Consider the following 23539-nt stretch of genomic DNA (forward strand, 5'->3'; position numbering starts at 1 on the left):
AATGAGGTGGGTGAGACATACATATGAATATTTGATGTAGTAAGATCAAATTTTGTATTCCTGTGTCATAGAAGTCTGCCGTCTGGGATCAGAACCAGTGTGTGACAACCGTCTGCACCTCTCTGTCATTGTGAAAATTCTGACCGGGGTAGTAAGAAAAGATGGTAATCGCTAGGAGTAAGATCCGGGCTATAGAGTGGATGTTGAATCACCTGCCAGCAGGCAGATCCTTCAGAACAAGTGGTGCAGGGTGTTCATTGTCTTGCTGCATGATAACATTCCGCTGGGAACTGTTTTGACATCCACCCTACAGCCCAGATCTCGCTCCTAGCAATTACCATCATTTGTGGCAATGAAATCGAAGTTATGCTTGCTTTCTTCACTCAACAGCATTATGTATTTCATTATGACAACCTTTCACTGAAATTCTTCTGGTACGAACACATTGAAGAAGTTGATGGTATGGAAGAAGCTTACTATATGTTAACTCTTGAAGGTACGAACATGATGCAAAATATAAACGTAACACGGGTGTTCTCTCAAGTTAATACATATAAGGGTAAAACTGAAGAATTGGTCCTTTCTCACATGATAGTCCAGGGTTGCAGAACAGTGCAGAGTTGGATACAATATCTTCCACATATAGATACTAAAAAATTGTGTAAAAAGTTTATTTAAAGCACAAATTTATTTGCAGTTTAACATGTGTAACATAAGCATTGTATGTATTATTACTAACATAACTTCCATCTAAATCTATATGTGTAATTTAAACTTCACTGTATATAATGTATGTAAAAAAAAAACTTAGAAACATCTTGTATTAATGTATCATAGACCTTAACATTATAAATCAACATATTATGCCAGAAATTGGAATGAGTTTTATTCCTAAATAAAGGGCCACGCCCTCTGTTAACAATCAATAGCAGTAGTACACAATATTTTATCGAGAGAGAAAGAAACTAACATTTGAATCTTTTTTTTTTTATATTGAATATGCTGGAATTATATTTCATAAAAATTCATTAAAAGATTAATAATACATATTGTGCAAATAGAATTTCTTCTTTTGTCTCTTTCTAACATAAAGAAGTAACATTTTAACACTTAAGCGTTCTCTAAGACATTATTCTGCATTTCCGTAACTGGAAACATCTGGAGCAAAAGATGTCTGAGGTTTTTCAACACTGGAGAAAATAATAAGCACAAAATCTTCTCTTTCACTCCAGAACAAAGGGGAGGAAAACAAGCGACATTTACATATAGCGCCACCTTTTCCCTGTAATAAAATCTCGGTTCTATTAAACTAATTCAGCACACTTTTTATTAAAATAATTGTGTGCAAATCTTGTTTCAACAGTTATCAAAGTATTACAATGTGCAACTTCCATGCAATTTATTATTTATACTTAAATCCTGATATTTATTAACCTTTTATCACTGTCCAATGTGTTTTGCCGAAGTTCATACATTTCACTGCAGTGTGTGTCCTAAATTAATCTACTCCTGCAGGGGGGGGGGGGAAGAGGCGTTTATAACTTTTTCGCAACTTCTGGAAGGGGAGGGGAAAATTGTGAAGAATATTTTCTTACAGATCGAACTTCTTGTTTTAATTTAGTACATTTTTAAAAAAATGACTGAAGAGTTATTTCTCCGTGCAGACAATGTTGTCTGCTCTTCGAAAATGATCCAGTTTCAATAAATTTAGCCTTCTTTAATTACCCATTTCCCTACGTTCTGGCACAGAGAACGCATGGTTTCCTAAAAAAAATTGTTGTACTGTAATGAACACCAACACTGCCTGAGCTGCATGTAGTGAATTTGGAAAACGAATTGCAAACTTTAAATTAGTATGTGAAAGAATTCATTCACTTTAACTGGGTAGTCACGTCCTTCAGATCTGATGCACAACATTCAATACATACGTATATGATAAGAACAGTGTGGGGGGGGGATATCTTTTGATCAACTCTAGACAGGCACACATTGTGGGCCTCCTTAGTCTTGTGGTTAGCACGGCACAGGACCAACAATAAGACGAACTAGGGATAAACAACCAGTCCCGTGGACGGAAGATAAATTTCTTGCATTGCCTGCACCGAGAATCGAACTGCTTGGTTGGGCAGTTTTGTAATCTTTAATGCTCTATCAAACAGTAGAACTGTCGTGTATCTAGCCAAGGAGCGGACAGTTTAATTTTTACTGAGTATGATTATTTATGCAGGAGGTATGATTATTTTAGTATTAAATATCTTATATTCAACATGTTCTCAATCAGCAATGGCGTAACAACTTATTTCGATCATACAGGTCCTGGAACATTCACCTTGCATTGATGACTAAAGTAATGTTGAAATGTTTCATGTGTTGCAAATTTCTTCCTCCAAATTCGTTCACAGAACTGAGATTTTATTGTTGATATTCATTAACCACATCCTACTTGACATATTCCTCTCAATCATGAGAGAACAAGTGCTCACTAAAAATACACTGCCTTCACTATACTTATCTCGGTAATAGCATCTTCAAAGAACTGTGTGCATACCATAAAATATTTTACATCTGCTCATATGTGCTACGTAAATTTGAGTGGTACTGAACTAAATTGTAAAGTAATCAACCCAAATGAATAACTGGCACAAAGGCTTTAATGATTAATACAATCAATAGCTTGTCTATGAATAAATACAGACAGCAGAACCCATAACTAAATGCTGTTGGCATGACAACGTATAAAAAAACACTAACGATATATCTGCAATCCAACTAACTCAAGACAAGCTATAATTACAAATTCTGGCTTAGGTCTTCTGCTACTATGACTTTGATAATCTATGTTATATGTAATTATGTACTCCGTACATTTCAGTAAACTTTCTTGTAAAAGGACGAGAAAAAAAGATGCATCATCAACTCTTTAAAAGAACTATTACTTACTCTATCATATCAAAATTACATAACATTTCGGGTTTGAACGTTGAATTACAGCCTATTAATGGAATTTGTACTTGCAGAAATTCTGATAAAATGTCAGTGGCATTAATACACTTTTAACATAATTATGGCAAGTACCCCAATACAATTGTACTCTTAACAGGTTCAATTCGATAGATTACAGTGATACTGTCTTCGACTTATATCTGTGAACCTGCAAACAGTTTGAGTAGAAGGAAACCTGGTGTTCTAATTATGAAAACATTTCAGTTATCCTGTGATGCTACTAATTGTACAATAACGAAATCACTGAGCTGTTTTCGACTGGTAATTTAGTGCTGGACTATAAAAAATCGCACTTAATTACCTCTACTCTTTCCACCTCTAACTTTCTCCTGCTGTCTGGGACACAGATAGGGTCGTAAACAGTACCTTCCTTTCTACAAATCGCTTGATATTTGGAACCACCATTTCCTTCCTCTGTATGCCAAACCATACAATGAGAATACAGCTTTGGTTAGTTGTCTCATTTTTGTTTCAGATCATCCAGACTTAAAAAAATATAATATTCTACACTCTGGGGAAAGTAATGCTGATCTCAAAAACGATAAATTTTCAAACACAGAAGTTTCGTAAACTCTCATACTACCATGTTTTCGAAACTTATTGTGAACAAATTTAACATTTGCACAGCAATTATTATACATCATTACATTACAAACAAATCGTGTATAGACAGTATTTAGGTCGTTATAAACAGAAGGTTTTGACGACTTCTGTGAATGTCAGGAACAAAATCCCAGAACTTGCCTTTTAACTTCATTGGACTTGTGTTTACATTGCTGTCGTAATTTTCTAACAGTCATATTTATATGGGATAGAAGCAAGTGTGTGATGTGCAGATAGCAGATTTTCAGTTCCAATACTGAATGTTAGGTGCATATCAGTTGCAGAAAAGTCAATAACTCATTGCTACGCTTCCTCTGGACGCCAAGGGGCGTGACGTCTTGTCACTGTGTAGGGACCGAAAATCCATTCATGATGTGCGGTTGTTCTTGTCTCTTGATTTTAATTTCCTTTACGAAAAGCTTTAATTACAGCAGTTACACAAATAGCTCAGTTCGTATATTATGTGCTTCTTAAGCATAAGACCAGACAGTAAAAAGTTTCCAGCATTGTGTGTGGGACTTCGTTATTGTTGGCAACACCAATGAGAAATGTCAGGACTGTTATCTAGTGACCCTACTATTGAGTTCCAGGAATATTATTTACTGTCACTAATATTATCACCATTGTTTGTGCATGGAAATGTCTAATGATGATGATGGTAAAAGTTACTTCATATCAGGTACACATATTAGTATTTAAGTTACTGCTGTAACCCTATGTAATATTGTATCATTCAGTACTATCGTATAGGCGAAAAAAAATCGAAACTGTAACAATGTTTTTTTGGACTACTTCATTTGCATATTTCGTTAATAAAAGGACTGTTAAATGACGAATATTGATAAACTTCGTCCAATACTTTATAGCAGAAAAGAATGCCAGAAATGATATCTCGTATTTTCATCAAAATCTTGAAATCATTTGTTCTGTTCTTCACAGAATGTCAAAGGAAGGACATCACTGTATTTTAAATTTCAGGTTACTAATGCTTTACAATAGACTATTTTTTAAGCTCCACTTTCTAGATAAGTGACAGAATGAATCCACTGTCCCTAGGTAGAAATGTTATGTTTTATTTAATGAAGATCGCAACTGCAGAGGTTATATCAGCATCGCCAGTGTGCCAGAATTTTGTCCTGCAGGAGTTCTTTTACATGCCAGTAAATCTGCTGACATGAGCCTGTCGCATTTAAGCACACTTAAATACTGTCGACTTGGCCCAGGATCGAACCCGCAACCTCGGGCATAGAAGGCCAGTGCTATACCAACAAGGCCGACTCTTAGGTAGACTTATTACATGACAAAACAGATGTCTGTCTTACTAAGGATACAGGCGACTTCAGCAGAATATGCATATGCTTAAATATCTAAAGCATTGCACAGTTCAGAGTTCTGCGGCCTCAATAGAGAGGTTTGCTTCAGTATGGGGTAAAGGCACTCTTAACAGGTGGACTCTTGGACAAATCTCTGAATGAATTATAGTAGCAATACAAATGGCTGACTTCACGCAATGGGACATTCAATGAGAAGTCTAGCCATTTGGTTCGGAAATAATGCTTTTCGACTCTAATCTCCCATACTTAGGTGCATCTACACGATTCAACTTTAAGCATTCAAACAATGCATGCAAGATTGATATATATATATATATATATATATATATATATATATATATATATAGTGAAGATAACTTCAAAACGCTGCACTATGTAGAGACAAAATCTGCATGCATCTTAATTTAACATGCATTTTAAACTTCGTTCTTTCCAGATTGTACACACATGGAAAATTGAACTGTGTAGATGCAGCTTTTACAGACCTGATTTCTGATGTAGCCTATTTTAATAACTATCACATTTTTATACTCAAATATAGCCTGTAAGTGTAAGTCGTGGTGTTGTCTTAAAGTACCATTCTAGTAGGTTGGGCATTATTATTATTATTATATCATAATGAGTTTTCATAAATGTGAGGAGAATATAAACAAATTTAGGTCCCTTGTGTTTCTTGCATCGTTATAATCTAAAAGCAAGCACTTCCTGTCTCACTTTGACATACCAACCCCTGGCGATTTGGGGGGGGGGGAGGGTCCGAGAATTTAATTTATTTTACTTCAATTTTAAGTTCTTTATTTAGGAACTTAAAGAATAATGAACGTCTACTTATAGCAAAACATAATGTATCCTTCATTTGCGTGTATGATGATATTAACAACAATATGTTTGACTGGAAATTAAAGGATTTACCATAGACCAAATATTTTATGAAATATGAACTTCATCAGGTCCACCCTGCCATTTCATTTTTCCAGTCCAAGGCGGAAATGAGCTTGCCTGAAATTATTATTGGTACTGATACCATAAATGAATCATGGATGCTGAACTTGTAACAAAAACAGTCAATGCAATGTCATGTTTTTGTAACTTTGCTGATGTAAAAAGAAAATGTGTACAAAAAGTATAAAATTCTCATGAGAAGATACCAAGAATTGTTAATGTATATAAGTTTGTGTCAATGTTTCAAGTTTTAATAAACATTTTACCATAAAATATCGTTTTGGGGAGCAGGGATAGATTATAATTACAACTAGAGACAAAAGAGAGGGAATTTGTTTGTTAACCTGGTAGATAAAAGGGACTAATATAGTTTAATACAAAAATCAGGGCATAATAAAAATTCATTGTAATGCCCGTAAGTTCATTTAGTGAACAGACAATCCGTTCTCTTTATTAAGAAATTGTCCAAATAAAAAGTAAAACTGCTATTCATCCAGTTTTTTTTTTTTTTTTACAAATTATGTAAAACAAGATCAAATTCTTGACATCAGCATTACAAATTATAGAAGGATATCATTTAAAGAACTTTTTTTTCTCTCCAAGTGTCGTTATTACTATTACATCAAGTTTTAAGACAATTGCTAAGTCAATCATCCATCTTACTTCAGCACAAAAACACTGATGTGCAACAAAAAATGATATGATAGTCATGATAGAGAGGGGGAGAGAGAGAGAAATATGTATGGGATTCTGTGTGAAATCAATGAAGAATGATTATACAGTCTGTTCACAATATGTGTGAAGTTAGTCCTAGTACAAGGAGTTGAAGGTGTTCACACAGCACTGGCTCAATTCGACTTCTCTTGAGTAGTGACCTCGTTAGATGTTGATGCCGATGACCCTGGCGAACCCTGTTCTTGTTGCTTAGGAGAAGCCTTGGACTGCTCCGGAGCAGGGGTGTTGTCTTCTGATGGCCTGTGATAGATCTGTAAGGACTTGAGCCCCAGGATTTCTGGATTTTCCCTCCAAAATACATCTCCGATCAGATCTGTGTAGAATGGAAGAACAACATGCCGAAGCTTTCCATCTCCCGGGGTCTTGCACAGCTTCCTGATGAGCACTGTTCCCTTTCTGAACATGGGCGGCTCATTGTTGTAGTTGAGGCCAAATTCTGAGAAGAGCAGCTCATTCTTGTCCGATGCCAGCGTTCCACGAAGTCTTTCTTCTGCCTGTAAAGTTTGAGAACAATCTGTAAATACCAACGATGCACACTTTTTGTAAAACTATACTGCCTTCTTATACAGTGAGCCCCAGCAAAGTTCCCCCAGAGTTTCTATCTGCTGATAAATGGCAGACCCCCGTTACTGCAACTGTTTGCATCTGCAAACTCACAACTCGATTAATAGGTACAGTCCCTAACAAAAGTTTAAGGCTTACCTGTGTTAGTAGATATATTTCTTTCTGCCCTATATTTATGTTAAACTTTAATGTTATTAATTTTTAATGCATTTCATTCAAGATAATGCTGAAATTTTGTGATGAGACTGGTGCATAAGTTCGTAGCATTTTTCTGTACTTTCATTCATCTGCCCATGTTTCCATAGCAACAAAGTATTTATTTACGCTACGAACTTATGCACCAATCCAATACATACATTTTAGTACAATAATCATAGTGATTGAGCAATTATTGGTCTTGGAATTACGATTTTTTTAATTCTTTAGCACTAAAAATTTAACATATTTTAAACATTACTGGCTGCTGATAAAAAATATTAGAATGATTAAGGGGAAAATGTGTAGGCGTACTGAAATATGCCAGTACGCTATCAAAATAAATGTTTCGATTGCATTTATATGTATTTTATACCTTACAGTCTAAGTTTATCACAGAGCCTACATATATTTAATGTGTGTGAAAAAAGACTCCTTAAAAATTACTATACAACTCATCCTGTTATATCCAAGAATCTGAGAGACTGGTATTTTTTCAAAATTATAGTTCCAACAAGAAGTTTGTGGATGAAAGCAGCGATGACTGAGGAGAGATCTGCTGCTGGTCGGCTAATAGAAACTTCGGAAACATTTACTGGGACTTACTGTATTATATTTATTATTAATATTAATGTTACAACCTATAACGATAGACTAATAATAGGTTAGCGTAAGGGTTGTAATAATAGGTAATAATAATAATTTACAATTATGCAAATTCTAAGTTTATAAATTAAATGAATAAATGTATTGCTGTATAAATAAGTAGTTTTAATGCATCTGGAAACTGGGAAAGAAATTTAGAATTATACTGTTGCAGAAAGACTGATATGAGTGTTAAAAGTTATAACAGTTGTTTTTAATTACATAACTATATTCCTAGCATAATTTCCGTTCGAATTGTTTAATAATACAACGGTAATAGGGTTAGGTTAGTTCAGTTTATATGCATAGCTAAAATAAATTTTTATTTTGTAAAATTGGGGGAAATGTAATGAAATAGTATTGATGTAATGGAATTTTTACGAGTGAAACAGCAGAACTTCTAAAAAGCTAAGTGTAATACCTGAGCATTTGAAAATCCTTTTTTCAAAACTAGGCCCCAAAATGCTGTATTGTACAAATTGTTGACGTGAACGTCAGCCTGACGCCATCCCAAATAATCTCTCAAGTTCTTATCTGTAGGATACATCACAACCCGTGCATCGAATGTTGGAGGATACTGCAATCGAATGGGTCCGAAAAATGCAGTCCAATGAAATACGAAACTAGATGCAAATAAACTGTTCACAGTAGTCATCAACTTCGATGCTCGACGATTGAAAAGATTGGTATCTTTTCGGAAAACAAAACTATACTCATCACTCTGCCCAAATGCAAGGCAGATGTCTCTAAACTCATCCATCACACAGGAAGCTGCACGATTCATCAAGTTAAGCCCTCGAATATCATTTGGCTTCACGTAGCCATGTATCTCAGCAAACCTGCTGAATCCTCGTCCGTCAATTCTAACGACGATCCAACAGTTCGGTAAGCAAGGATCTGGAAGTTCAAAATTCTTCACATATTCATATTTACTTTTTGCCATGTTTTCTCTAGAAGTTGAAACTGGTCTTCTTGGTAGGTTATGGTTCCTTGCTTTCATAGGCCTACGTAAGTTTGGATACAGTCTGTTATTTAACATTCCCAAAAGTAGTGTAAATGGATGGCGTTATTCTGCAAAACTGCTCACTTATCCGCTATCGCGAATTACATTTATAATTTCACTCACACTACATAAAAAAACACATTAATTTATCTAATTTGATTACAAAAACCTACAACGCTTCTGTAATCACGCGTAACTATGAAGCTATAAACCGCTACAAAGAGCTATGTCCGCTATTATGGTTTTCTGAAATAACCGGACAGGTTCCTTAAAATGAAACGCGGACTACGTCATGAGACTACGTTTAGAACACTTCGTCCTGCTCCGAAGCACAGATCAACGTTGGCAATGCTGCATTTAAGCCGCGTAGACTAACTTTGAATCTTTCTAGCTCGTTGATGGTGGTCGTGCTGTGCACACATCATGGGACACAGAGATAATTTTTTTTCTATAGTATATCGAATTGGAGACGGTCATGATCGAATGTAGTGTGTGATCTGTGAATGTCTGACAGCGAACGAGAATGAAAGAAGTGGTTTTCCCGCACAGAAATGTGCAAACATTAATAAATATAAGCATGCGCGAACGAATGACATTGATAACCTCAGAATGGAATCAGTTGCTTCTCAAAGGTACAATGTTTGTGTTTGATGGACGGTTGGATGATATATTACGTTTGTCATTTATTACTGATGTAGAGAATTTCCGTGTACTTTGGAATCCGTATAATCCTCCATTATAAAAAAAAATCGGTCTGAGTTTGTTCTCGTAAACATACCAACATAACTTTGGTGACAACACGAAAGGTTCACGATAGTGTGCACTCACGTTGTGCCTTTCTTTCCTGATCACAGATTGCTCGGCCATATAGGCTTTGGTGGAAACAATATGAGTAGCTCAATAAATCGTCAACAGATGACACGATGACCAAAACCGTCTCGATATTCACGGACTCTGAACCCCCAAGGTCTCTCCATTGCCGTGATTACGTAATGTACGAATCTGTGACAGGTTAGGTTAGGCTAGATTTTTTGTTGTGCCTTTCATGTATGAATCTGTGACAAGTTAGGTTAGTTTAGACTTTTATTATGACCTGCACATACGCTGAGCAAGGCTTGTGATTTTTTGTTTTGTAGTGATGTTTAGTACTGGTGTAGTGTAAATGACGAATTTTGCCTTCTGAAATCATTGGAACAAACTCAACACTAGTTTCACCAAAAATTCTACGGAAGTAAATGTTTGGGAATAAAATATAAAACAACAGCAGAGGGAATTAAAAAAAATGACAGTTCTTACATGTAAAATGTTAATATATTGAATAAGCAGTTTCGGACAGCCGATGAGGGGTGGTCCTCCAACTTGGGAGTTGGTCGAAGGGCTAACAACCCATCACCGTAAAAAACGGCTTGTTACGAAACCTTCAAATAAACCTATAGAGACTGGATTAATCTTGCTCAGGATAGGGGCCAATGGCGGGCTTATGTGAGGGAGGCAATGACCTCCGGGTTCCTTAAAAGCCAGTAAGTAATATGTAGGCCTACGACTTTATATACTAAATTAAATGATAAATTGTGACTTCGACTGTTTTTCCCGTGTACCTTTAATATGTAACTTACATTTTAATAAAGATAACTTATGTATGAAGAAAATTAAGAAGTAATATTTTCTTACCTTAATGTAACTGATGACCTCTCTTCCACTGATACACATTTCCTCATTTCAGTATCTTGATGTGTGATATTTTGTACTTAGTATGTATAGCAGCTCATGAAATGAGTTTTTTTACACACAGTAATAATTGAAAAATTTCTCAGAATGCTTGTATAATTCTTCATGTAATGTATGAAATTGTCTCTTGAGTAAATATTGGCTGACAATTGAATGGACCCAGAAATATCTATTACATCTTTTTCAACAACGATATGTAAGGTATAAAACCATACACTATTGTTCGCACCTACAAACTAAATGGTTGTGTGTGCATAAAGTTTTCATCCACATTTTTCGCTCAACCTCCCATTCTGGTATTAAAAATTTGTAATATCCTATAGACGTGGTTTATTGATACATTTTATTTGGAGTGTACTCTTTTTAGGGAAATAAATAATTTGAAACATTTATGGAGATTTCTGAAAATTTTGTCCAATATTCTTTTGAGAAGATTAACTTCATATTATGTAGATGAAATTATTGGGGGATCATCATTGTGGTTTTAGGCGTAATAGATCAACTGTTGACATATTTTGTATTCGACAGATAATAGAGAAATAATGGGAGTATAAGGGTACAGTGCATCAGTTATTAATAGATTTCAAAAAGGCATATGACTCAGTTAAGAGAGAAGTTTTATATGATATTCTTATTGAATTTGGTATTCCCAAGAAACTAGTTCGATTAATTAAAATGTGGCTCAGTGAAACATACAGCAGAGTTCGTATACGTTTCCAATTCACTGTGGGCCAAAGCAAGGAGATGCACTATCACCTTTACTTTTTAACTTTGCTCTGAATGGGTTACATCAGCTGCTTGTCTATGCGGATGACGTGAATATGTTAGGAGAAAATCCACAAACGATTAGGGAGGACACGGGAATTTTACTTGAAGCAAGGAAAGAGATAGGTCTGGAAGTAAATCCCAAAAAGACAAAGTATATGATTATGTCTCGTGACGAGAATATTGTACGAAATGGAAATATAAAAATTGGAAATTTACCCTTTGAAAAGGTGGAAAAATTGAAATACCTGGGAGCAACAGTAACAAATATAAATGATACTCGGGAGGAAATTAAACACAGAATAAATGTGGGAAATGCCTGTTATTATTCGGTTGAGAAACTTACCATCCAGTCTGCTGTCGAAAAATCTGAAAGTTAGAATTTATAAAACAGTTATATTACCTGTTGTTCTGTATGGTTGTGAAACTTGGACTCACACTTTGAGAGAGGAACAGAGATTAAGGGTGTTTGAGAATAAGGTACTTAGGAAAATATTTGGGGCTAAGAGGGATGAAGTTACAGGAGAATGGAGAAAGTTACACAACACAGAACTGCACGCATTGTATTCTTCACCTGATATAATTAGGAACATCAAATCCAGACATTTGAGATGGACTGGGCATGTAGCATGTATGGGCGAATCCAGAAATGGATATAGAGTGTTAGTTGGGAGGCTGGAGGGAAAAAGACCTTTAGGGAGGCCTAGACGTAGATGGGAAGATAATATTAAAATGGATTTGAGGGAGGTGGGATATGATGGTAGAGAATGGATTAATCTTGCTCAGGATAGGGACCAATGGCGGGCTTATGTGAGGGCGGCAATGAACCTCAGGGTTCCTTAAAAGCCAGTAAGTAAGTGAGTAAGGAGATTTCTGAGGACTGGTGTCAGTTGCTGATGTCTGTGGAATTGGAATTCATCCGGCTTTCCATTAGTGATGTAGAAGCTGTACTGTTCATATAGGCGTGAATCTTCGAAATGGCTTTGCACTGTGTATGATCCCTATTCATTCTAGATTCAGTCCTCTTGCATAGGCATGCTGGTGTAGAAGCGAGTATCTGACTGCTCAGTAGGCAAGTGCAGAAATTTGAAGTGCTAGTGTTTTGTTTTTCTTTTGGAGGAGGGCCCACAGGCAAGCACCACAGCCTTAAGGTACGGTCACACGTCGCTACTTTTGCAGCGCTACTTTTGTACTGCAGCTGCAAAAGTTGCGTGTCGTGTTCACACGTAAGCCAAAAGTAGCACGCTGCACGCTACTTTTCATGCTGCAAAAGTTGCAACTGGAGGTTGCGAGTCTGTTCACACGCAAGGCGCTACTTTTGCAGCTGCAGTCATGCTGCAGGTTCCCATCTCCATGTTGATTTCTCAATATACATTTTGTGGTTATGTTCGCATTATTAATAAACTCCTTCGAAAGCTTCCTTATCTATTATTTGCTTTTCTGTCGAATCTAGTATACAGAAATTGACATAATTTTTACTATAAAGCTTTTAAAAACGCCAATTACTTAAATGATAACCATCAGTATATTCACGTAATCAATGTTGGCAACCCTCCTGTTTGGAACTACGCTACGGAAAATTTAAAAAATGAATTATATCGTCACCAATTATGCTCAGACTGTGTTGTGTATTTAATAACTGTTACAAATAATTTATTTTCATCACATTTAACATTAAAATATATCCAAACAATAAAAGTATCATTGACACATTTGGGTGGTAACACTGGTTGCAACCGCAGCAAAAGTTTCAACAAAACCGATATCAAAAATGCTGCAGCTGCAACCCTGAGAACCCTGTTCACACGTCGCTACTTTTAAGCTGCGTGCAGCATGGAAAAGTAGTGGGCAGCAAGTTCGGCAGCCGCTACTTTTCGGGTTGCACCGTTGTTCACACATCGCAGTACAAGAGTTGCGCAGTTTTTTGTACTGCAGCGCTGCAAAAGTAGCGACGTGTGATCGTACCTTTAAGCTTATTGTGCAACCTCCGTATGTTGGAATGATTGTTTCCATTTTGGATCTTTTTCAAGTGCATGATTCACTGCGTGGTGTCATCTTATTGATTCAGCCACAGCATCCAGTTCTGACTGAAGATCTCATTCTCCACCTGCCTGTGATGTTATTCTGCAGCCTCCTCAGATCGATGGCATCTGTTCGCAATTCATATGCCTGAATCTGCTGCATCCTCAACCAGAAGAACATGTCATCCACACCTGTGGAGAAGCGCGACTCACCACGAAACCAGGTGGCCCGGGTTCGGGTTGGGGTAAGTTACCTGGTTGAGATTTTTTCTGGGGTTTTCTATCAATTCAATATGAGCAAATGCTGGGTAACTTTTGGTGTTGGACCCCAGACTCATTTCACCAGCATTATCACCTTCATTTCATTCAGACGCTAAATAACATGAGAAGTTGATACAGCATCGTAAAATAACGCCATAACATGTCGCCATCGATTCCACGATTCACCAAGGCGCCATCTATCCAAGGAAACTACATTCCTCCGGTCAGCCGCAGTCTGCTGTTTTGTTGGCTATGTGCAGCTCCCACAGACAGATGCCGCCTATAGGCAGATCCTGAAATGACGTCCACCATGTCCTCCTAGTCGATCTGTAAACTGTTGCGATGATTAATGGAAATGATATGAAGGCGAAATGAGTTCAATGCCTAAAGTTATCCAGCAATTCTACTTCGAGTGGGGGGGGGGGGGGGAACCAACCAGGTAACTTGTCCCTAAGGGGATTTGAACCTGAATCTGCTCGTCTAACTATCAGGAAGGCTAACCATTACTCCACAGCGGTGATGTGCTAGTGTTACTTTCAACATGTTTGAGAAATGCTGCTGTACCCTAAAATAACAGGACATTCCTTCGTAGCATTATTGGTATATTTCTTATTTTCAAAATGGATGGCAGTATAGCATATCAGTTGCAGGTCCGTACACTTTGACCCATTGCGCAACCTTTATATGTGATGATTGTCCAAGTCCGACGTGGCCTGAGTGGCATTCGTGAATCCGAAGCTGACAGGTGGGCCATCCTTCCTCAGATCCTGTTTTGCGGGCGACTAGCCTGATAAGCCCCATCTGCCAGGAACCCCAAGCCCTTCCTATCATCGTCTACTGACAGCTGGGCCATCCTGCCTCAACTTCTGATAGCCAGGTCCCATCTATACACGAGTAGCTTGATAAGTCCTACGGGCCTGGAGTCCCAAGTCCTTTTAGAATCGGAAACCTGTACTATCCCCAAGACTTCGCCCCAACCTATTTTTACTATTTCAGATGATAGATGAAATGAAGGGGAGATGGAAAATGTTGTCGTTTTCTAATGCCAGGCGTTTGACAATAAAGTCATTTGACCTCTTGCACTCCAATATTTTTCAAAGATATTATCATGGTCTGCCACTGAAGCACAGATTTAGAGAATCAGAAAACCCATTATGAAATGAAGGAAAATGTTGGTGGAATGAAAAAACCTGTGTGTCTCTTTGTTCACCACAAATTCCATCACAAGTTGGCCGGGGATCGAATCTGGGCACTAACACTTGCACCACACAAACGGCTAGTGTGTAAGTCCACATGGGGGGGAGGCAAGAATATGTTCGGGAGATGGTTACGGGAATGTGAGGTCACATGTGTCACTAAAATTACGAACTAGGAAGCTTTGTTAGATAGCTGCACTGTACACACAATTGCGGAGATGTAGTGACACAGCACGTCCATTTCGCGTGCAATTTGAGTCGCAGATTCCCACGATGCATACATGCACCATGCACAAAATTCCGTCTTTGAATACCTTATTGGATATTGTTCTGTGCACACATCAGGTTTCTTGTTGGACAGTGTAAACCACATTTGGATGAAACATTTCAAGTTTCCTTCGATATACATCCAGTTGGTACGGCACCATATGTATGTATGTATGTATGTATTTATTCACACTGCAGTGGGTATATACCCGGTGGCAGTGGTAACTAATTACACTCAATAATGATAATAATAAACTTATTAATTAAAAATACAATTAATAATAATACTAATAATTAATACTAACAATAATTAATAACAATAATAACAACAACAACAACAGGGAATATACTAAATTAAATGAAACGATCACTTAAAATAACATTTGAAATAAATCTAATTTGTATCTTAAAACTAAGATCGAACTAAAACCCATGAGTATGATATGTTCATATCTGCACAAGTACCTTTCAAATTACACTCATTTCGCTGTCAACTCACTCACTGCACTGGAACTATGACACATTTCACTGATTCTATCCTGATTTCATTAACACTTCAAAAACATTTCACTGTTCAAATACTATGCACTGCCACTATAAACTATAAAGCTTCACTGACAGGAACACGTTTCACTTACACAGCACACTTCACTGACACGACATACTTCTTCACTGATACAACACACTTCACTGACACAACATAATTCTTCACTGATAGAACACTTCAATAACAACATATCATTTACACCCTTTAAATACTGTGTATAATTACCGTCTATTAGTAAGGTCCTTAAGCCTATTTTTAAATACATTTTTGGTTGTTGGTAAAGCCTTTAGTAAGTCTGCAGGTAAAGCATTCCAGTCCCTGATAGTACGATTGAGAAAAGAAAATTTTCCAGTGTCCATCCTCTGCCTTCTTTCCCTCAATTTATATGAGTGGTCGTTCCTTGAAGAGTAATTTGGCGGCTGCAACCTATTTTTTATTTCTCTCCAGGCAGGCTCACCTCTGTATGTTTTGAACAGTGCGGATAATCGAATTCGCGTTCTCCTGTCCGTGAGTGTGTCCCATTTTAATGGTGAATTTTTCCGACAACACTTAAGAGCCTGTTTTTGAATCTTTTCCAGTGTCTTAATATGTTCTAATCTGTAAGGATCCCAACATGCAGCACCATATTCCATTACTGGACGTACTAGTGATTTATATGCAATCTCTTTGGATTTATCAGAACCTTTTCTTAGTACCTTCATCACAAAGTGTAACTCTCTCCATGCTTTTCCCGCTGTGTCTGTAACGTGTTCCCCCCAGCCGAGATCGCTGCTAAATGTTGTTCCGAGGTATTTACATTTGTTAACTTCTGGAATGGTTTCACCCCCTAACGTATACGATGCGACTATTTTATTTCTTTTCCTTGTAAAGCTGATGGCTGATATGATAAACTGCGTGTCATTTTGACATATTTTTTTTGTACTGATTTTTTGTGTGCCACCACAGATGTATGTACTGATCCTAAAATGGATTCGTTAAAAAAATTACGAAATCAGACTTTGTTACACAATTATATTTACTATTAACACAAAAAAATATAAACACTGAAGGAAGAAATTTATACAAAACATTTAAAGAACTAACAATGAATAGGTTCTAAAGTTAATTGCCTTGTCTCTTTCTTATAATTTTCTTCTTTATTTTATCACAATAAATTGTCTTTCCTGTTTTCTAGCTACCTTTTATAGACTGGAAAGTGAATCAAACATCTTATTAGAAAGTCAAACTTTTAGTGATTATTTGACATCTTTTCGTCTGCTTTTGTTTACAATCAACTTTTATTGAGTACCTACTATTTTCCTGACGTATTACATATTGTAGAAATCAGAAATATTTATTTGTACTGCTCACTATAATGTCCATTTTATAAAGCTTTTGGATAATAATATAATATATAAGATAAATAAGTGTTGAATGGTATCTAAGAAATGGAAGTAATTTTTCGATGATGCAATAATATGCTATGAATGTAAGAAATCGATATACCAGTAACTTTCATCCAGGTATGTCAGAAAATAAATGTTCCTGGATGGTAACTACTAAAGATAGTGCTAGTGTAAACTGAACAAAGTATAAAGGAACATAAATCATGTATGTTTGTAGAAATGTTAACGTACGAAACAATACTATTGCTACCATGTAGTTTGAAAAAATAATTACTTATTTTAAACTGAAAACATCTTCATTTTGAAGTTAAAATAAACAAAACACAATATGATCTCTTTCTTGTCTTTTATGTATAGGAACTCTCGTCTCGTGAATAAGTGAGGAAATGTAGCTATTTGTTCTTTCGATTGTTTCTATCTAACCAGCTCGCATTTTAATATCAAAAGAACTTATAGTATATTAATTTGAAATTACAGGATTAGTACGGTACATGTATCACATCCAAGAACCTGTACTGTCCTGTACACAGTACTGGCATTTTGGCCTAGCTTAGCTGAAATAACCAAGAGCAAGCATAATTCGCCAGTAGGCTGCAGTGCACACGGAGCTGAAAAACGATGAGCCATTGTTGGGTGAAAGGGGAGGGAATACAACATAGTTATTGTTTTTAAATAGTACAAGAAAAGTAATCCTAGTAGATTTTTAAACACAAAAACTTTTATGTAGAATATAATATAGTTAAAGCTTAAAAAATTTTAATGTAGACTCTTAACATTTGCGAAATTCCTGCCTTCTTCCTGGGGAATGTGATTATATATGCAGTATATAGGCCTATTTATAAATATATAACATTTCAAATACAATTTCAGTCTTAACGAGAAACAATTACATTTTTAAACTTGAAATAAATATCTTCACAGTATATATGTAATACAGGGTTTCCGAGAATGAATGATGGGGTGTTATGCATTTACTGTAAAGCATGTATTATGTGTAATAAATTGAAGATGCTTGTAACTACTGTAGTTCAGTAACTCAAACAGTTTCCAAATAGCGTTAATAAATTTCAATATGATTACCATTATCAGTACAACAGACATCTAAGCGAAATTCAATTTCAGCCCACACTCTACAGGAACATCTGGTGTAATGCTTGTGATTACTTGTCTGACTCTTCGTTTTAAGTGATCAAGATTCTCAATTCTTTCACTGTAGACATTCGTGACACAGCCCCAAAGGTAAAATTCCAATGCAGGAAGATCTGGACTTCTAGCAGACCATGAGATGGGTCCATTTCTGCCAATCCATCGGTCTGGAAATCGATGATTTAACTCTTCTCGGATATGGTTTGTGAAATGGGACTGTGCTCCATCTTGTTGAAAGATGATTTGCAACTCCAATTCCATTTGCTCGATTTGAGGAAATAGGAAATTCCGTAGCATGTCCATGTATGCAATGGTGTTTATGTTTGTTTCAACAAAAAAGAAATGGACCACAAATCTGTTGTGCATTAGACCACACCAAAAGTTAACCTTAAGAGAATCTTGAATGTGTTCGTGTATCACTTGTGGATTTTCCGTGCCCAAAATTATACAATTGTGCCGATTAACACAACCATTTACATGGAAAATGGCCTCATCGATTCTCTAGAAATTCTGGTTCATCATCAATTCTTTGTAGCATGGCAGCAGCAAATTCAGCCCTAAGCTACTTATCCTGTGTTTTATTACGTGCAAGAGCTGAATTTTTAGGGATGTTATTCCGATCTCTTCCACATGACGTTGACTTAGGAATACCTACTGTAGACGACGGCATGAACGGACTTCTGAGGACTTTGAACACAGGACTGTTATGTAACTTCCAATGCAACAATGACGTGAAAGCAAACAGTTTGAGTCAATGAACTGATTACAAGCACCTTCAATCCATTACACATAATACATGCTTCACAATGAACTAGTAAATCCCCACCATTCATTCTCGGAAACCCTGTATAACTGTTTATAAACAGTTTCAAAGAAATGCATCACAGATAATAAGGAAGCTTTGTGAAGTTAAAATATATGTAGGCCATTGCTGTCTTTTAAGACGGCAGATATTTATTGATAAATTCAGCCAAAGAAGCAAGATCACTCGTAGCAGCTTCCCCCATTTTCTCGATGGATTCTTCAAGAGCCTTTTCCTCAGCATTCATCATGTCTTGTTTTCTCTGCATGACTGTGGCTTCAATTGTTTCAGTACCGCGACGTATAAAGCACTTGCGACTTTGGTACACCATGTACACCATATGCTGCAAAACAAGTTCTCCTTATAATTCTGTATGAATGCTAATGATGATAATGATGATGATGATGATGATAATAATAATAATAATAACAAAGCCACTGGCTTAGCTCAGTCGGCAAAGGTGCTAGCTTGTTGATCCAGAATTGAACTCGGGTGCAGGTTTGATCTCCACTTGGACTGATTACTGTGTTGTTTTTTTCCGAGGTTTTCCCCAACCATAAAGCAAATGTCAAGTAGTCTATAGCAAATCCTCGGCCTCATCTCGCTATCACCAATCCAATAGACACTAAATAACCTAGTAGTTGATACAGCGTCGTTAAGTAACCAAGTAAAAAACCAGCAATAATAAATAATTAAAGCTCGGATTTTTATGACCTAAAAATTAAGAAAATATGCATGTACTTATGCCCTAAAACATCAAAATATGACATAAAACCTGTAAATATATATTTTTTTTGGTAATCGTGAGTACTTGACTTATGTCATTCACCCATTTGAAGCCAGTTATGTAGACCAATTTACCGACAGAGTCGTTGCCCAAAATTAAATATTGCCCAAAAATTACTTAGAAAACTTTTTTATTCATCATTCTACAAAATTGTTTTTGTAAATATTAACTCCTTGTACTGGCCATAGTGGAGTGTTCAGCGTATAAAAATGGAAGAGGGAGAAGAGGGGTGAAAATGTCCAACATCTGTCCTCTACATGACTAATTCTGTTTACAGCTATGTTAACAGGGTCATTGACTTTATGAATTCTGGCAACAGCAGGGTTGGAAACCGACCAGCAACAACTGGCCGTAATTCTAGTATTCTTTTATCCTTAGTGATTTGATATCTTACTGCTGGCGAATTCCGTTACCTTAAAACTTCATTTAATCACAAAATATTTCTAAGGAAAGAAAATCTAAAATAAATAACCAAATGTAAATAAAATATGTTCACATTATTGACACAAAACATGTAATACTTGGAGAACTGTTAAAACAACTTGTAATATGACCAAAAATATGCTTTTCTACCCTTTTTTGCTCAAATATGACTTAATGTTGAAATATAGTAAAATGTGCATTTATTTGACCAATAAAAACCAGTCAGAGTTTGATTTGTTACTTTCTCTTAGATAATTTTCTCACTTTATTCAGTATAAAAAAGCTGTATGTAAAATTCTGAACTATTGTACTGATGAACCAAGGGGAATCTGAAAAAAAGATTGAATTATCCAAAATTCAAATTAATAAAAAATTGATTTAGCATAACTGACATGGTACCTTGACACTACTAACTCAATTCTGGGTACTTCTTTGCCAAAATGTTCCAAAAATGTAGCATATTCCTGAAAGAGAATGCCATTTTCAGTGTGAAGGCTGAAGAAATGTCTATTAATTTACATGGTTCTGTTTCACTGTCCCTTTGGAGCATTGCAACGCGCATTTTGGGAACCCCTAGATTAACAGTTGAGGTCCTTAAAGTGTCATAAGGCAAAGGCTCCACTTACCATTATGGGTCGAACTCTTATTTCAATAACAAAGAGTGAGTGCATTGTCAGGTCTGTCATCTTTTCATTCTGCCGGAGAACGGGCGTGAAGATGATGTCATATGCATTGGCTCGAACTTCTGGTATCAAACATCTGTTCATTATTCTGTCTATCCCTGAAAAATACAAAATACGTTGCCACCATTTTCATCAACCAGCATATCCATAAAAAGTATAATTTATTTTAAATGTATCAGAATTGTCTATGACACTTTACAAAGTCATATCTGTTCTAGTTTTAATAACAAGAGGAAGTTGCGATGTGGGAAAACGATTTACTGTATTAATGAAACCCATGCCAGGTTTGGAAAGTAGACTTAAATACATCTTGATTATAGACATAACCAGTTAGCAACTTAAACCAGCATGACTTAGTGGGTATTGGTGTAGACTGAGGTTACCAGGTTACCCCATTTTCTGGAGAAAGTCCCCGAATTTTGCATTTTGTCTCTGGAATGTTCCTGGATTTAATAATTTGTACACTGACTGTTTGGCCAAGCATCTGCATAGAATTGGAATATATCAGTCTCCTAACTGTCCATTGTGCAACTCAAACCAAGAAATGGATTCAGAACATCTCAAAATCTGTGTGTCAGTGGCTAACCATGACAATATCTTTGAAAAATATTGGAGTGCAAGAGGTCAAATGACTTTATTGTCAAATGCCTGGCATCAGAAAACAACAACAACATAATTTGTACACAGATATCCCCGGATTTTTCAATGTTAATACAGCTTAATGATCCTTGCGCATTGCTGTGGATGAATTTTACTAATGCAACTTCTCCCCCCCCCCATAATTAGAGATGATATGGTTTGAGAATAAGGTGCTTAGAAAAATATTTGGGACTAAGAGGGATGAAGTTACAGGAGAATGGAGAAAGTTACACAACGCAGAACTGCACGCATTGTATTCTTCACCTGACATAATTAGCAAAATTAAATCCAGACTTTGAGATGGGCAGGGCATGTAGCACATATGGGCGAATCCAGAAATGTTAGTGTTAGTTGGGAGGCTGGAGGCAAAAATACCTTTGGGGAGGCCGAGACATAGATGGGAGGATAATATTAAAATGGATTTGAGAGGGATGGGATATGATGCTAGGGACTGGATCCTTCCACATCAGCTCTTATTATACAGGGTGTTTCAAAAATAGAGGGCATAATTTCAGGTATATATTCCCCATATATAGACAATACAAAAAGTTCATTACAACATGTGTCCGGAAATGCTTTGTTTCCGAGTTAAGGCCTTCAAAACAGTGATATTCATCGGAACGTTTTTCTTCCCGCAGGTAGATGCCGTGACAGGAGATATTAAGAGAGGACACTCTGACAGTTAATTCTGAGGCGAAGGGTACATTGAGTGTTGTGTTTGGCGTTATACTGTGCGACATGTACTCAAGTCAGGAGCTGGCAGAAGTGCACTTCATGTACTGTAAGGCGGACGGCAATGCTGCGCTGGCTCTTCGTTTGTACCAGGAGAGGTACCCTGATCAATGGATAGGTAGAGGTGTGGCCCAAATGCTTGGCCTCCACGCTCACCTGATTTCAACCCTAACGATTTCTACTTGTGGGGCCATTTAAAAATCATTAGTGTATTCGTCTCCGGTCCCTGACACGGAATTCCTTCGGAATCGAATTGTGGCAGGTTGTGAGGAAATATGCAGTACTCCTGGAATTTGGGATCGTGTTCCCAGAGCCATGAGACATCGATGTGGGGACTGTATTCAAGCAGGAGGTCGTCATTTTGAACTTCTGCTGTAAAGGCAACTACCTGCGGGAAGAAAAACGTTCCAGTGAATATCACTGTTTTGAAGGCCATAACTCGAAAACCAAACATTTCTGGACACATGTTCCAATGAACTTTTTGTATTGTCTACATACGGGGAATACATACCTGAAATTATGCCCTCTATTTTTGAAACACCCTGTATACATGCCGAAAGAGAGGAAATGAGGGAAGGAGAAATAGAGATCATCACATACTGTACGAGTTGCAATGGATTGGGCAATACCACAGTTATGGGGTATCTGCCCCACTTTCCTAACTAGTGCTCAAAACGAACAAGCCAGAGTTTTACTTCAGTTTGTCAAACTACAATATATCATTCAGGACACAGTAGGGGAATTAGCAGAGAGGAGAAGGGAACATACTCTCTGATTTTCATATTTATCACAACAAAGAGTTACACTTATGTTATATTTATTTGTAAAATGTGCAGTTATTCATCTGGGTTAAACATACACAAAGCATTGAGGTTGTTTTCTTAAATTTATCAGTTTGTCCTGTAACAAAACATTATTAAATGTCACAGGTTTCAATTTACTTGACTGTAACACTACTATTACCATTCCTGAACACATCCTTGTCTCCACGTCCAAGTCTAATGCCTTCGATGATGGAATCTTTTGTCAGGCCGAGATACAGGCTTGCTTCGACGTTATTATTAAGCAGTCCGCACAGTTTCTGTAACGACATGGCGAACAACATATTGAGTAATAATAAAAGGTTCCCAGAA

At 36.7% G+C, this 23539-nt stretch overlaps 2 protein-coding genes and 1 long non-coding RNA gene across 6 annotated transcripts in view; 1 reads left to right on the top strand and 2 right to left on the bottom strand.

The window, feature by feature from the left end:
* Positions 1 to 307: 307 nt before the first annotated feature.
* On the bottom strand, positions 308 to 9272 carry THG (tRNA-histidine guanylyltransferase). Its single transcript, XM_069842480.1, has 2 exons — positions 8443 to 9272; positions 308 to 7111 (listed from the first exon to the last, which is right to left on the bottom strand). Exons 1-2 carry the CDS (start codon positions 9058 to 9060, stop codon positions 6731 to 6733), a joined length of 999 nt encoding a protein of 332 aa, XP_069698581.1. The 5' UTR covers positions 9061 to 9272; the 3' UTR covers positions 308 to 6730.
* Positions 9273 to 9420: 148 nt separating this feature from the next.
* On the top strand, positions 9421 to 23377 carry LOC138711136 (uncharacterized). Its single transcript, XR_011335349.1, has 3 exons — positions 9421 to 9656; positions 13586 to 13783; positions 22313 to 23377. It is a non-coding gene; the product is annotated as an uncharacterized lncRNA (long non-coding RNA).
* Positions 16812 to 23539, bottom strand: part of LOC138711128 (uncharacterized) — a 35128-nt gene continuing 28400 nt past the window's right edge. For 3 of the 4 annotated variants that reach the window (XM_069842471.1, XM_069842473.1, XM_069842472.1), the window contains exons 10-12: positions 23370 to 23487; positions 20979 to 21133; positions 16812 to 19485 (exon numbers count right to left, since the gene is read on the bottom strand). In XM_069842471.1, the coding sequence (XP_069698572.1) occupies positions 19279 to 19485; positions 20979 to 21133; positions 23370 to 23487 (480 nt within the window). In that variant the 3' untranslated portion in view covers positions 16812 to 19278. The remainder of the gene's footprint in view (positions 19486 to 20978; positions 21134 to 23369; positions 23488 to 23539) is intronic. The other variant, XM_069842474.1, reaches the window with a different exon arrangement.

The sequence above is a fragment of the Periplaneta americana genome, chromosome 12, assembly GCF_040183065.1.
Source record: "Periplaneta americana isolate PAMFEO1 chromosome 12, P.americana_PAMFEO1_priV1, whole genome shotgun sequence".
NCBI classification, from domain to species: Eukaryota; Metazoa; Arthropoda; class Insecta; order Blattodea; family Blattidae; genus Periplaneta; species Periplaneta americana.